This window comes from Coturnix japonica, chromosome 17 (genome assembly GCF_054131305.1).
Source record: "Coturnix japonica strain WE chromosome 17, WE-NBRP24, whole genome shotgun sequence".
Taxonomy (NCBI): domain Eukaryota; kingdom Metazoa; phylum Chordata; class Aves; order Galliformes; family Phasianidae; genus Coturnix; species Coturnix japonica.
The window spans coordinates 1,099,555-1,114,445 of NC_140679.1; the positions used below are offsets into that span (position 1 = coordinate 1,099,555).

Sequence of the window (14,891 nt, forward strand, 5' to 3'; positions counted from 1 at the left end):
TCTATGGGGGAGATATGGGGGTCTATGGGGGGAGATATGGGGGTCCTGGGGGTAGATATGGGGGGATATGGGGGAGATATGGGCTCTATGGGGGAGCTATGGGGTTCTATGGGGCTCTATGGGGGTCCTGGGGGGAGCTATGGGGCTCTATGGGGCTCTAAGGTGTCTATGGGGTGTCTATGGGGCAGATCTGTGGGGCTATGGGCGTTGTGGGCGTCCTTGATCATCCCGGCCCTAAAGGCGCAGATCCCCAGCTGCACCATGGTGCGGTTGTACAGGATCTATGGGGCAGATATGGGGCAGAGATGTCAGATATGGGGGGCTATGGGGCTCTATTGGAAAGATATGGGGGGCTATGGGGCTCTATTGGGATCTATGGGGCTCTATTGGGTTCTATGAGGCTCTTGGGGGGAGATATGGGGGGCTATGGGGTTCTATGGGGCTCTAAGGGGGTCTATGGGGGATCTATGGGGCTCTATGGGGGTCCTGGGGGGTTATAGGGGTCCTATAGGGAGATATGGGGGAGATATGGGGCTCTATGGGGGTCCTGGGGGGAGATATAGGGGGATATGGGGGAGATATGGGGGGCTATGGGGCTCTATGGGGCAGATATAGGGCATATGTGGGGGGATATGGGGGTCTATGGGGCTCTATGGGGGTCCTGGGGGGAGATATGGGGGGATATGGGGGTCCTGGGGGGAGATATGGGGGGCTATGGGGGAGATATGGGGCTCTATGGGGGTCCTGGGGGGAGATATGGGGGGCTATGGGGGAGACATGGGGGTCTATGGGTCCCTATTGGGTTCTATGGGTCCCTATTGGGTTCTATGGGGCTCTATTGGGTTCTATGAGGCTCTTAGGGGGCTCTATGGGGTTCTAAGGGGGAGATATGGGGCTCTATGGGGGAGATATGGGGGTCTATGGGGGAGCTATGGGGTTCTATGGGGCTCTAAGGGGTCTATGGGGTGTCTATGGGGCAGATCTGTGGGGCTATGGGCGTTGTGGGCGTCCTTGATCATCCCGGCCCTAAAGGCGCAGATCCCCAGCTGCACCATCGTGCGGTTGTACAGGATCTATGGGGCAGATATGGGGCAGAGACATGTCATATGGAGGCAGATATGGGGGTCTATGAGGGTCTATGGGGGTCCTGGGGGGAGATATGGGGGTCTATGGGGGAGATATGGGGGGCTATGGGGCTCTATGGGGTCTATGGGGCTCTATGGGGGAGATATGGGGGTCCTGGGGGGAGATATGGGGGGCTATGGGGGAGATATGGGGGGCTATGGGTCCCTATTGGGTTCTATGGGGCTCTATTGGGTTCTATGAGGCTCTTGGGGGGAGATATGGGGGTCTATGGGGGTCCTGGGGGGAGATATGGGGGGCTATGGGGGAGATATGGGGGGATATGGGGGTCTATGGGGCTCTATGGGGTAGATACGGGGGTCTATGGGGGTCCTGGGGGGAGATATGGGGGGATATGGGATAGATATGGGGGGATATGGGGGTCCTGGGGGGAGATATGGGGGTCTATGGGGCTCTATGGGGGATCTATGGGGCTCTATGGGGGTCCTGGGGGGAGATATGGGGGCTATGGGGCTCTATGGGGGTCCTGGAGGGAGATATGGGGCTCTATGGGGGAGATATGGGGGGCTATGGGGGTCTATGGGGCTCTATGGGGTAGATATTGGGCTCTATGGGGGTCCTGGGGGGAGATATGGGGGGCTATGGGGGAGATATGGGGGGATTTGGGGGTCCTGAGGGGAGATATGGGGATCTATGGGGTCCTGGTGGGAGATATGGGGGGCTATGGGGTTCTATGGGGCTCTATGGGGGTCCTGGGGGGAGCTATGGGGCTCTATGGGGCTCTAAGGTGTCTATGGGGTGTCTATGGGGCAGATCTGTGGGGCTATGGGCGTTGTGGGCGTCCTTGATCATCCCGGCCCTAAAGGCGCAGATCCCCAGCTGCACCATGGTGCGGTTGTACAGGATCTATGGGGCAGATATGGGGCAGAGATGTCAGATATGGGGGGCTATGGGGCTCTATTGGAAAGATATGGGGGGCTATGGGGCTCTATTGGGATCTATGGGGCTCTATTGGGTTCTATGAGGCTCTTGGGGGGAGATATGGGGGGCTATGGGGTTCTATGGGGCTCTAAGGGGGTCTATGGGGGATCTATGGGGCTCTATGGGGGTCCTGGGGGGTTATAGGGGTCCTATAGGGAGATATGGGGGAGATATGGGGCTCTATGGGGGTCCTGGGGGGAGATATAGGGGGATATGGGGGAGATATGGGGGGCTATGGGGGAGATATGGGGGGATATGGGGGTCCTGGGGGGAAATATGGGGGGTTGTGGGGGAGATATGGGGCTCTATGGGGTAGATATGGGGGGATATGGGGGTCCTGGGGGGAGATATGGGGGGCTATGGGGGAGATATGGGGGGCTATGGGGGTCCTGGGGGGAGATATGTGGGCTATGGGGCTCTATGGGGGTCCTGGAGGGAGATATGGGGCTCTATGGGGGAGATATGGGGGGCTATGGGGGTCTATGGGGCTCTATGGGGTAGATATGGGGGTCTATGGGGGTCCTGGGAGGTTATAGGGGTCCTATAGGGAGATATGGGGGAGATATGGGGCTCTATGGGGGACATATGGGGGGATATGTGGGTCTATGGGGCTCTATGGGGGGATATGGGTGTCTATGGGGGTCCTGGGGGGAGATATGGGGGTCTATGGGGCTCTATGGGGGTCCTGGGGGGAGATATAGGGGGCTATGGGGGTCCTGGGGGAGATATGGGGAGCTATGGGGCTCTATGGGGGAGATATGGGGGTCTATGGGGCAGATATGGGGCTCTATGGGGCAGATATGGGGTTCTATGGGGCTCTAAGCGGGTCTATGGGGGAGATATGGGGTCTATGGGGGCCCTGGGGGGAGATATGGGGGTCTATGGGGGAGATATAGGGGTCTATGGGGGTCCTGGGGGAGATATGGGGCTCTATGGGGGAAATATGGGGATCTATGGGGGTCTATGGGGGAGCTATGGGGTTCTATGGGGCTCTAAGAGGGTCTATGGGGGAGATAGGGGGGGAGATATGGGGTCTATGGGGGTCCTGGGGGGAGATATGGGGGGCTATGGAGGAGATATGGGGGGCTATGGGGGTCCTGGGGGGAGATATGGGGGGATATGGGATAGATATGGGGGGATATGGGGGTCCTGGGGGGAGATATGGGGGGATATGGGGAGATATGGGGGTCCTGGGGGAGATATGGGGAGCTATGGGGCTCTATGGGGCAGATATGGGGTTCTATGGGGGAGATATGGGGTTCTATGGGGGAGATATGGGGCTCTATGGGGCAGATATGGGGCTCTATGGGGCAGATATGGGGCTCTATGGGGGAGATATGGGGGGTCTATGGGGTGTCTATGGGGCAGATCTGTGGGGCTATGGGCGTTGTGGGCGTCCTTGATCATGGGCTATGGGGCAGATACGGGGGGCTATGGGGCTCTATGAGGGGCTATGGGGGTCCTGGGGAGAGATATGGGGGGATATGGGGGACATATGGGGGTCCTGGGGGGAGATATGGGGGGCTATGGGGGAGATATGGGGGGATATGGGGGTCTTGGGGGGAGATATGGGGGGCTATGGGGTTCTATGGGGCTCTATGGGGGTCCTGGGGGGAGATATGGGGGGCTATGGGGGACATATGGGGGGATATGGGGGTCTATGGGGCTCTATGGGGGAGATAAGGGGGTCCTGGGGGAGATATGGGGGTCTATGGGGGTCCTGGGGGGAGATATGTGGGGCTATGGGGGAGATATGGGGGGCTATGTGGCTCTATGGGGTAGATATGAGGGGATATGGGGGTACTGGAGGGAGATATGGGGGATCTATGAGGCTCTATGGGGATCCCAGGGGGTTATAGGGGTCCTATAGGGAGATAGGGGGGAAATATGGGGCTCTATGGGGGTCCTATAGGGAGATATGGGGGCTATGGGGATCCTGGGGGGGATATGGGGGGCTATGGGGTTCTATGGGGCTCTAAGGGGGATATGGGGGAGATACGGGGCTCTATGGGGTAGATATGGGGGTCTATGGGGGTCCTGGGGGGAGATATGGGGGGCTATGGGGGAGATATGGGGGGATATGGGGCTCTATGGGGCTCTACGGGGTAGATATGGGGGGATATGGGGGTCCTGGGGGGAGATATGGGGGGATATGGGGGTCTATGGGGTAGATATGGGGGGATATGGGGGTCCTGGGGGGAGATATGGGGGGATATGGGGGTCTATGGGGTAGATATGGGGGGATATGGGGGTCCTGGGGGGAGATATGGGGGGATATGGGGGTCTATGGGGTAGATATGGGGGGATATGGGGGTCCTGAGGGGAGATATGGGGGGATATGGGGGTCTATGGGGCTCTATTGGGTTCTATGGGGCTCTATTTGGGGGGGGGGGCTTATAGGGGCCTTATATCACCCCATATATACGGCCCATAGGGGCCTTATATCACCCCATAGGGACACCATATCACCCCATAGAGCCCCATATCACCCCATAGAGCTCCATAAGGACCCCATATGACCCCATAGAGACCCCATATCACCCCACAGAGACCCCATATCACCCCATAGAGCCCCATAAGGACCCCATATCACCCCATGGAGACCCCATATCACCCCACAGAGACCCCATATCACCCCATAGAGCCCCATAAGGACCCCATATCACCCCATAGAGACCCCACATCACCCCAGAGCCCCATATCACCCCATAGAGCCCCATAAGGACCCCATATCACCCCATAGAGACCTCGTAAGACCCACAGAGCCCCATAAGGACCCCATTTCTCCCCATACCACCCCACAGAGACCCCATATGACCCTATAGAAACCCCATAGACTCCATATGACCCTACAGGAACCCCATATCACCCCATAGAGACCCAATATCACCCCATAGAACCCCATAAGACCCCATATGGGATGATACGGTCCTCATAGGGACCCCATATCCCCCCATAGAGCCCCATATCACCCCATAGAGCCCCATAAGGCCCCCATATGACCCTATAGGGACCCCACAGAGACTCCATATGACCCCATAAGACCCTACAGGGACCCCATATGATCCTATAGGGACCCCATATCACCCCATAGAGCCCCACAGGTACCCAATATGACCCCATATCACCCCACAGGGACCCCATATCACCACTAATCACCCCATAAGACCCTATAGGGACCCCATATCACCCCATAGAGCCCTATAAAACTGCACAGGGACCCCATAGAGCCCCATAAGGACCCCATAGAGACCCACAGTAACCCCATATCACCCTTCAAGGACCCCATAGAGTCCCATAGGGACCCCATATGACCCTATAGGGACCCCACATCACTCCATAGAGCCCCATAGGGACCATATACCCCCCATGTCACCCCATAGGGACCACATTGAACCCCACAGAGTCCCATGAAGACCACACATGACCCCATAGGGACCCCATATCACCCTTAAAGGCCCCCATAGAGCCCCATAAGGACCCCATAGAGCCCCATATGACCCTATAAAGCCCTATATGACCCTATATACCTGCACAGGCGGGTCAGCATGATGTATATTATCTTGCAGGTGAGACATGAGCACCAGATAGCGACCCATTGCGCCCCATATCACCCCATATCACCCCATAGAGCCCCATATCACCCTATAAAGCCCTATATGACCCTATATACCTGCACAGGCGGGTCAGCATGATGTATATTATCTTGCAGGTGAGACATGAGCACCAGATAGCGACCCATAGCACCCCATAGAGTCTCATAGGGACCCCATATCACCCCATAAAGCCCCATAAGGACCCCATATCACCCCATAGAGCCCCATAAAGACCCCATATCATCCCATAGAACCCCATAGGAACCCCATAGAGCCCAATAAGGACCCCATAGAGACCCCATAGAGACCTCATACCACCACATAGAGACCCCATATGACCCTATAGGTACCCCATATCACCCCACAGAGACCCCATCACCCCATAGAGCCCCATATCACCCCACAGAGCCCCATAAGGAGCCCAAAGAGCCCCATAGAGCCCCATAAGGACCCCATATCACCCCATAGGAACTGCATACGACCCCACAGGGCCCCATATCACCCCATAGGAACTGCATACGACCCCATATCCCCCCATATCACCCCATATGATCCCATATGATCCTATAGGAACACCATAGAGACTCCATATCACCCTATAGGGACCCCATATCACCCCATAGAGCCCAATAAGGACCCCATAGAGCCCCATAGAGACCCCATATGACCCCATATCCCCCCATAGGGACTGCATATGACCCCATATGATCCTATAGATCCCCCATATCACCCCATAGAGACCCCATACGACCCCATAGGGACCCCATAGAGACCCCATATCACACTATAGAGCCCCATAGGGACCCCATATCACCCCATATCACCCCATAGAGCCCCATATCACCCCATAGAGCCCCATATCTGCCCCATAGAGCCCCATATCACCCCATAGAGACCCCATATCACCCCATAGAGACCCCATATCTGCCCCATAGAGCCCCATATCACCCCATAGAGACCCCATATGACCCCACAGAGCCCCATAGGGACCCCATATCACCCCATAACTCCCCATAGGGACCCATATCACCCCATAGAGCTCCATAAGGACCCCATATGACCCCATAGATACCCCATATCACCCCATATCACCCCATAGAGCCCCATATCCCCCCATAGGGACTGCATATGACCCCATATGATCCTATAGATCCCCCATATCACCCCATAGAGACCCCATACGACCCCATAGGGACCCCATAGAGACCCCATATCACACTATAGAGCCCCATAGGGACCCCATATCACCCCATATCACCCCATAGAGCCCCATATCACCCCATAGAGCCCCATATCTGCCCCATAGAGCCCCATATCACCCCATAGAGACCCCATATCACCCCATAGAGACCCCATATCTGCCCCATAGAGCCCCATATCACCCCACAGAGCCCCATAAGGACCCCATATCACCCCATAGAGACCCATAAGGACCCCATTTCTCCCCATATCACCCCATAGAGACCCCATATCACCCCATAGGGACCCCATAGAGACCCCATATCACACTATAGAGCCCCATAGGGACCCCATATCACCCCATATCACCCCATAGAGCCCCATATGACCCCACAGAGCCCCATAGGGACCCCATATCACACTATAGAGACCCATAGGGACCCTATATCACCCCATATCACCCCATAGAGACTCCATATGACCCCATAAGACCCCATAGAGCCCCATATAACCCCATACTACCCTATATGACCCTATATACCTGCACAGGCGGGTCAGCATGATGTATATTATCTTGCAGGTGAGACATGAGCACCAGATAGCGACCCATTGCGCCCCATATCACCCCATAGAGACCCATAGGGACCCCATATCACCCCATAGAGCTTCATATGACCCTATAGGAACCCCATAGGGACCCCATATCACCCTATAGAGCCCCATAAGGACCCCATAAGGACCTCATATGACCCTATAGGAACCTCATAGGAACCCTATAGGGACCCCATATCACCCCATATCACCCCATAAGGACCCCATATCACCCCATAGAGCCCCATATCACCCCATAGAGCCCCACAGAGACTCCATTTCTCCCCATATCACCCCATAAGGACCCCATAGGGGCCTTATATCACCCCATACAACCCCATATCACCCTATAGGGACCCCATTTCTCCCCATATCACCCCATGGAGACCTGATATCACCCCATATCACCCCATAGAGACCTGGTATCTCCCCATATCACCCCATAGAGCCCCATAGAGCCCCACAGGGACCCCATATGACCCCATATCACCCTTCAAGGACCCCATAGAGCCCCATAGAGCCTGTTAGGGACCCCATATCATCCTATAGATCCCCATATCACCCCATAGAGCCCCATAGGGACCCCATATGACCCCAGATCACCCTTCAAGGACCCCATATCACCCCATAGAGCCCCATATCACCCCATAAGATCCCATATGACCCCATATCCCCCCATAACCCCCCATTACCTGCACAGGCGGGTCAGCATGATGTATATTATCTCCCCATAGAGACCCCATATGATTGTATAGGGACCCCATTAGAGACTCCATATGACCCTATAGGGACCCCATATCACCCCATAACATCCATAGAGAACCCATATCACCCCATAGAACCCCATATCACCCCATAGGGACCCCATATCACCCCATAGAGACCCCATATCACCCTATAAATCCCTATATGACCCTATATACCTGCACAGGCGGGTCAGCATGATGTATATTATCTTGGAGGTGAGACATGAGCATGAGATAGCGACCCATATCACCCCATAAGGACCCCATATCACCCTATAGGGACCCCATATCACCCCATAGAGCCTGTTAGGGACCCCATAGAGCCTCATAGGGATCCCATATCACCCCATAGAGCCCCATATCACCCCATATGATCCTATAGGAACCCCATAGAGCCCCCATATGACCCTATAGGGACCCCATAGTGCCCCATAAGGTCCCCATACGATTCCATAGGGACCCCATTTCTCCCCATATCACCCCATATCCCCCCATTACCTGCACAGGCGGGTCAGCATGATGTATATTATCTCCCCATAGAGACCCCATATGATTGTATAGGGACCCCATAGAGACTCCATATGACCCTATAGGGACCCCATATCACCCCATAACATCCATAGAGAACCCATATCACCCCACAGAACCCCATATCACCCCATAGGGACCTTATATAGCCCCATTTCTGCCCATATCACCCCACAGAAACTCCATATGACCCTATAGGGACCCCATATCACCCTTCAAGGACCCCATAGAGCCCCATAAGGACCCCATATGACCCCATAAGGACCCCATATCACCCCATAGAGCCCCCATATCACCCCATAGAGACCCCATATCACCCCATAGAACACCATATCACCCAATAAGACCCCATATGGGATTATATGGTCCTCATAGGGACCCCATATCCCCCCATAGAGCCCCATATCACCCAACAGAGCCCCATAAGGACCCCATATGACCCTATAGGGACCCCATAGAGACTCCATATGACCCCATATCACCCCATAGAGCCCCATATGACCCTATAAAGCCCTATATGACCCTATATACCTGCACAGGCGGGTCAGCATGATGTATATCATCTTGGAGGTGAGACATGAGCACCAGATAGCGACCCATAGCACCCCATAGAGACCCATAGGGACCCCATAGAGCCCCATAGAGCCTGATAGGGACCCCATAGAGCCCCATAGGGATGCCATATCATCTCATATCACCCCATAGAGCCCCATAGGGACCCCATATGATCCCATAGGGATGCCATATTACCCCGTATCACCCCACAGAGACCCATAAGGGTCCCATAGGGACCCCATATGACCCCATATGACCCCATATCACCCTTTAAGGCCCCCATAGAGCCCCATAGAGACCTTATATCACCCCATACAGCCCCCATATCACCCCATAGGGACCCCATATCACCCCACAGAGCCCCCATATCACCCCATAGAGCCCCATATCACCCCATATCACCCCATAGAGCCCCCATATCACCCCATAGGGACCCCATATCACCCCATAGAGACCCCATACAACCCCATTTCTCCCCATATCACCCCACAGAGCCCCGTAGGGACCCCATATAGTGCCATATCGCCCCATACAGCCCCCATATCACCCCATAGAGACCACATATCACCCCATAGAGACCCCATAGAGCCCCGTAAGGACCCCATAAGGACCTCATATGACCCTATAGGAACCTCATAGGAACCCTATAGGGACCCCATATCACCCCATATCACCCCATAAGGACCCCATATCACCCCATAGAGCCCCATATCACCCCATAGAGCCCCATATCACTCCATAGAGCCCCACAGAGACCCCATTTCTCCCCATATCACCCCATAAGGACCCCATAGGGGCCTTATATCACCCCATACAACCCCATATCACCCTATAGGGACCCCATATCACCCCATAGAGACCTGATATCTCCCCATATCACCCCATAGAGCCCCATAGAGCCCCACAGGGACCCCATATGACCCCATATCACCCTTCAAGGACCCCATAGAGCCCCATAGAGCCTGTTAGGGACCCCATATCATCCTATAGATCCCCATATCACCCCATAGAGCCCCATATCACCCCATAGAGACCCCATATGGGATGATATGGTCCTCATAGGGACCCCATATCACTCCATAGAGCCCCATAAGGACCCCATATCACCCCATAGAGCCCCATAGGGACCCCATATCACCCCATAAGGACCCCATATCACCCCATATCACCCCATAAGGACCCCATATCACCCCACAGAGCCCCATAAGGACCCCATTTCTCCCCATATCACCCCATAGAAACCCCATATCACCCCATAGGGACCCCATAGAGACCCCATATCACACTATAGAGCCCCATAGGGACCCCATATCACCCCATATCACCCCATAGAGCCCCATATCACCCCATAGAGCCCCATAGGGACCTCATAGAGACTCCGTATGACCCTATAGTGACCCCATAGAGACTCCGTATGACCCTATAGGGACACTATAGAGACTCCATATGACCCTATAGTGACCCCATAGAGACTCCGTATGACCCTATAGTGACCCCATAGAGACTCCGTATGACCCTATAGGGACCCCATAGAGACTCCATATGACCCCATATGACCCTATAGGGACCCCATAGAGACTCCATAGAGACCCCAATTCACCCCATAGGGACCCCATAAGATCCTATAGGGACCCCATATCCCCCATTACCTGCACAGGCGGGTCAGCATGATGTATATTATCCTGCAGGTGAGACATGAGCATTAAATCCCGGGCCTGGAACCATCGTGAATGCAGGGCATGGTGATAGATATGGCACAATATGGCGCACGTTCTGATCCGGTCCGTCCTGTCTTTAGCATAGATAAACTTGCAAAGCCTTTCCATCAGGGCCGCCGAGTCTTCCTCCTCCTCCTCTTCCTCTTTCACTTCCTGTTTCGCTTTCACTTCCTCTTCCTGTTTCCTGCTTCCTTCTTCCTGTTTCGCTTTCACTTCCTCTTCCTGTTTCCTGCTTCCTTCTTCCTGTTTCACTTTCACTTCCTCTTCCGGTTTCGCTTTCACTTCCTCTTCCTGTTTCCTGCTTCCTTCTTCCTGCTTCACTTCCTGTTTCACTTTCTCTTCCACTTCCTGTTTCACTTTCTCTTCCACTTCCTGTTTCACTTTCTCTTCCTCTTCCTGTTTCATTTCCTCTTCCTGTTTCTCTTTCACTTCCTCTTCCTGTTTCACTTCCTCTTCCTGTTTCACTCTCACTTCCTCTTCCTGTTTCTCTTTTATTTCCTCCTTCGTTTCCTGTTTCGTTTCCTCTTTTCCTGGTTCTTTGGCTGTTTCCTGCTGGGGATGGTGGGGGGAGGAAGTGGGGCGGGGAAGGGGCTGTTATGGGGGGCGGATATGGGGCAGATATGGGGCAGATATGGGGGGAAATATGGGGCGGATATGGGGCAGGAGGGGGGGAGGAAATGGGGGGCAGGAAGGGGGGAGATATGGGGTAGATATGGGGCAGGAGAGGGGGGAGATATGGGGCAGATATGGGGTAGGGGGGGGGGGAGATATGGGGCAGATATGGGATAGGAGGGAGGGAGGAAATGGGGGGAGATATGGAGCGGATATGGGGCAGATATGGGGCGGATATGGGGCAGATATGGGGCGGATATGGGGCAGATATGGGGCAGGAGGGGGGGGAGATATGGGGCGGATATGGGGCAGGAGAGGGGGAGGAAATGGGGAGAGACGGGGGGAGAAAGGGGGGAAATATGGGGCAGATATGGGGCAAGAAGGGAGGAGGAAAGGGGGGAGATGGAGGGCAGATATGGGGCAGGAAGGAGGTAAAGGGGGGGCAGATATGGGGTGGATACGGGGCGAATATGGGGCAGAAAGGGGGGGAGATACGGGGCAGATATGGGGCAGGAGGGGGAGGAGATATGGGGCGGATATGGGGCAGATATGGGACAGGAAGGGGGGAGGAAAGGGGGGGAGATAGGGGGCAGATATGGGGCAAGAAGGGGGGGCAGATATGGGGCAGGAGAGGGGGGAGATGGGGGGCAGGAGAGGGGGGAGATGTGGGGCGGATATGGGGCGGATGTGGGGCAGATATGGGGTGGATGTGGGGCAGGAGGAGGAAGGAAATGGGGGGAGATATGGAGCAGATATGGGGCAGGAGAGGGGGAGGTATGGGGTGGATATGGGGCAGATATGGGGTAGGAAGGGGGGCAGATAGGGGGAAATATGGGGCAGATATGGGGCAGGAGAGGGGGGGAGATATGGGAGGATAGGGGGCAGATATGGGGTGGATATAGGGCAGATATGGGGTGGATATAGGGCAGATATGGGGTGGATACGGGGCGAATATGGGGCAGAAAGGGGGGGAGATATGGGGCAGATATGGGGTAGGAGGGGGGGGATGTGGGGCAGATATGGGGCAAGAAGGGGGGGCAGATATGGGGCAGGAGGGGGGGGATGTGGGGCAGATATGGGGCAGGAAGGGGGGAGATGGGGGAAATAATACGTGTAATAAAAATAGGTGTGGAGGACCCTCCTCAAATAGACCCTACAAAGCTCCTCCGGGGACCCCCACACAGCCCCATAGACCCACATACAGCCCCATAGATCACCCCATAGACACCCATAGAGCCCCATAGATCCCCATATAGCCCCATAGGCCCCCATATATCAACCCATAGACCCCCATAGAGCCTCATAGACCCCCATATATTACCCCACAGACCCCCATAGACCCCCATAGAGCCCCATAGACCCCCATAGAGCCCCATAGACCCCATATATCACCCCATAGAGACCCACAGAGCCTCATAGACCCCCATACAGACCCATAGACCCCCATAGAGCCTCATAGGCCCCCATATATCACCCCATAGACCCCCATATATCACCCCATAGACCCCCATATATCACCCCATAGACCCCCATACAGACCTATAGACTCCCATATCTCCCCATATAGCCCCCCACAGACCACCATATAGCCCCACAGACCCCCTTATAGCCCCCTATATCCACCCATAGAGCCCCATAGACCACCATATCCCCCCATAGACCCCCATATATCATCCCATAGAGACCCATAGAGCCTCACAGACCCCCATATCCCCTCATAGACCCCTATAGTCCCCCATAGACCACAATACCTCCCCATAGACCCCCATATATCACCCCATAGACCCCCATACAGACCTATAGACCCCCATATCCCCCCATAGACCCCCATATATCACCCCATAGACCCCCATACAGACCTATAGACTCCCATATCCCCCCACAGACCCCCATAGAGCCCCATAGACCCCCATATCTCCCCATAGACCCCCATATCTCCCCATATAGCCCCATACAATGACTCCTAATGACTCTCAATGGCCTCTAATGACCCCAAAATGCCCTTTTTGAGCCCAAATCTCACCTCCAGGCCCCCATAGAGCCCCATAGACCCCATATCTGCCCATATATCACCCCATAGACCCCCATAGAGACCCATATACCCCCATATATCACCCCATAGACCCCCATATATCACCCCATAGACCCCCATATATCACCCCACAGACCCCCATAGAGCCTCATAGACCCCCATATATCACCCCACAGACCCCCATAGAGCCCCATATATCACCCCATAGACCCCCATAGAGCACCATAGACCCCCACAGAGCCTCATAGACCCCCATATATCCCCCCATAGACCCCCACAGAGCCTCATAGACCCCCATATATCACCCCATTGAGACCCATAAACCCCCATAGACCCCCATATATCACCCCATAGACCCCCATAGAGCCTCATAGACCTCCTTATAGCCCCCATATCCCACCATAGACCCCCATATCTGCCCATATATCACCCATAGAGACCCCCATAGAGCCCCATAGACCCCCATATAGCCCCCTATATCCCCCTATAATCCCCCATAGACCCCCATACAGACCCATAGACCCCATATATCACCCCATAGACCCCCATACAGACCTATAGACCCCCATATATCACCCCATAGAGGCCCATAGACCCTCATATCCCCTCATAGACGCCTATAGTTCCCCATAGACCCCCATATCTCCCCATAGACCCCCTTATCTCCCCATAGACCCCAATAGACCCCCATATAATGACTCCTAATGACTCTCAATGGCCTCTAATGACCCAAAAAGGCCCTTTTTGAGCCCAAATCTCACCTCCAGGCCCCCATAGAGCCCCATAGACCCCCATATATCACCCCATAGACCCCCATATATCACCCCATAGAGACCCATAGACCCTCATATCCCCTCATAGACCCCTATATATCACCCCATAGAGACCTATAGAGCCTCATAGACCCCCATATATCACCCCATAGAGTCCCACAGACCCCATATATCACCCCATAGACCCCCATAGAGCCTCATAGACCCCCATAGAGACCCATAGACCCCCTTATAGCCCCCTATATCCCCCCATAGACCCTCATAGACCCCCATACAGCCTCATAGAGCCCCTTATAGCCCCCATATCCCACCATAGACCCCCATACAGACCCATAGACCCCATACAGCCCCATATCCCCCTATATAGCCCCCCACAGACTCTCATAGAGCCTCATAGACCCCCATACAGCCCCCATATCTCCCCGTAGAGCCCCATAGACCCCCTTATAGCCCCCTATATCCCCCCATAGAGCCCCATAGGCCCCCATACAGACCCA

The 14,891-nt window shown here is 55.0% G+C and overlaps 1 protein-coding gene across 22 annotated transcripts in view; it reads right to left on the bottom strand.

The window, feature by feature from the left end:
- LOC107307490 (eukaryotic translation initiation factor 3 subunit C-like) overlaps window positions 1-14,891 on the bottom strand; it is a 186,435-nt gene that overhangs the window by 76,229 nt on the left and 95,315 nt on the right. For 15 of the 22 annotated variants that reach the window (XR_014935227.1, XR_014935228.1, XM_085518252.1 and 12 more), the window contains one exon: window positions 10,909-11,568. Coding sequence is in view for 20 of the 22 variants with exons in the window: in XM_085518252.1 (XP_085374378.1) it covers window positions 10,909-11,568 (660 nt within the window). In the remaining 2 variants the exon portion in view is untranslated. Of the gene's footprint in view, window positions 1-914; window positions 1,074-1,835; window positions 1,990-10,908; window positions 11,569-14,891 lie in introns of those variants that run through there. The other 7 variants (XM_085518257.1, XM_085518253.1, XM_085518255.1 and 4 more) reach the window with 7 other exon arrangements.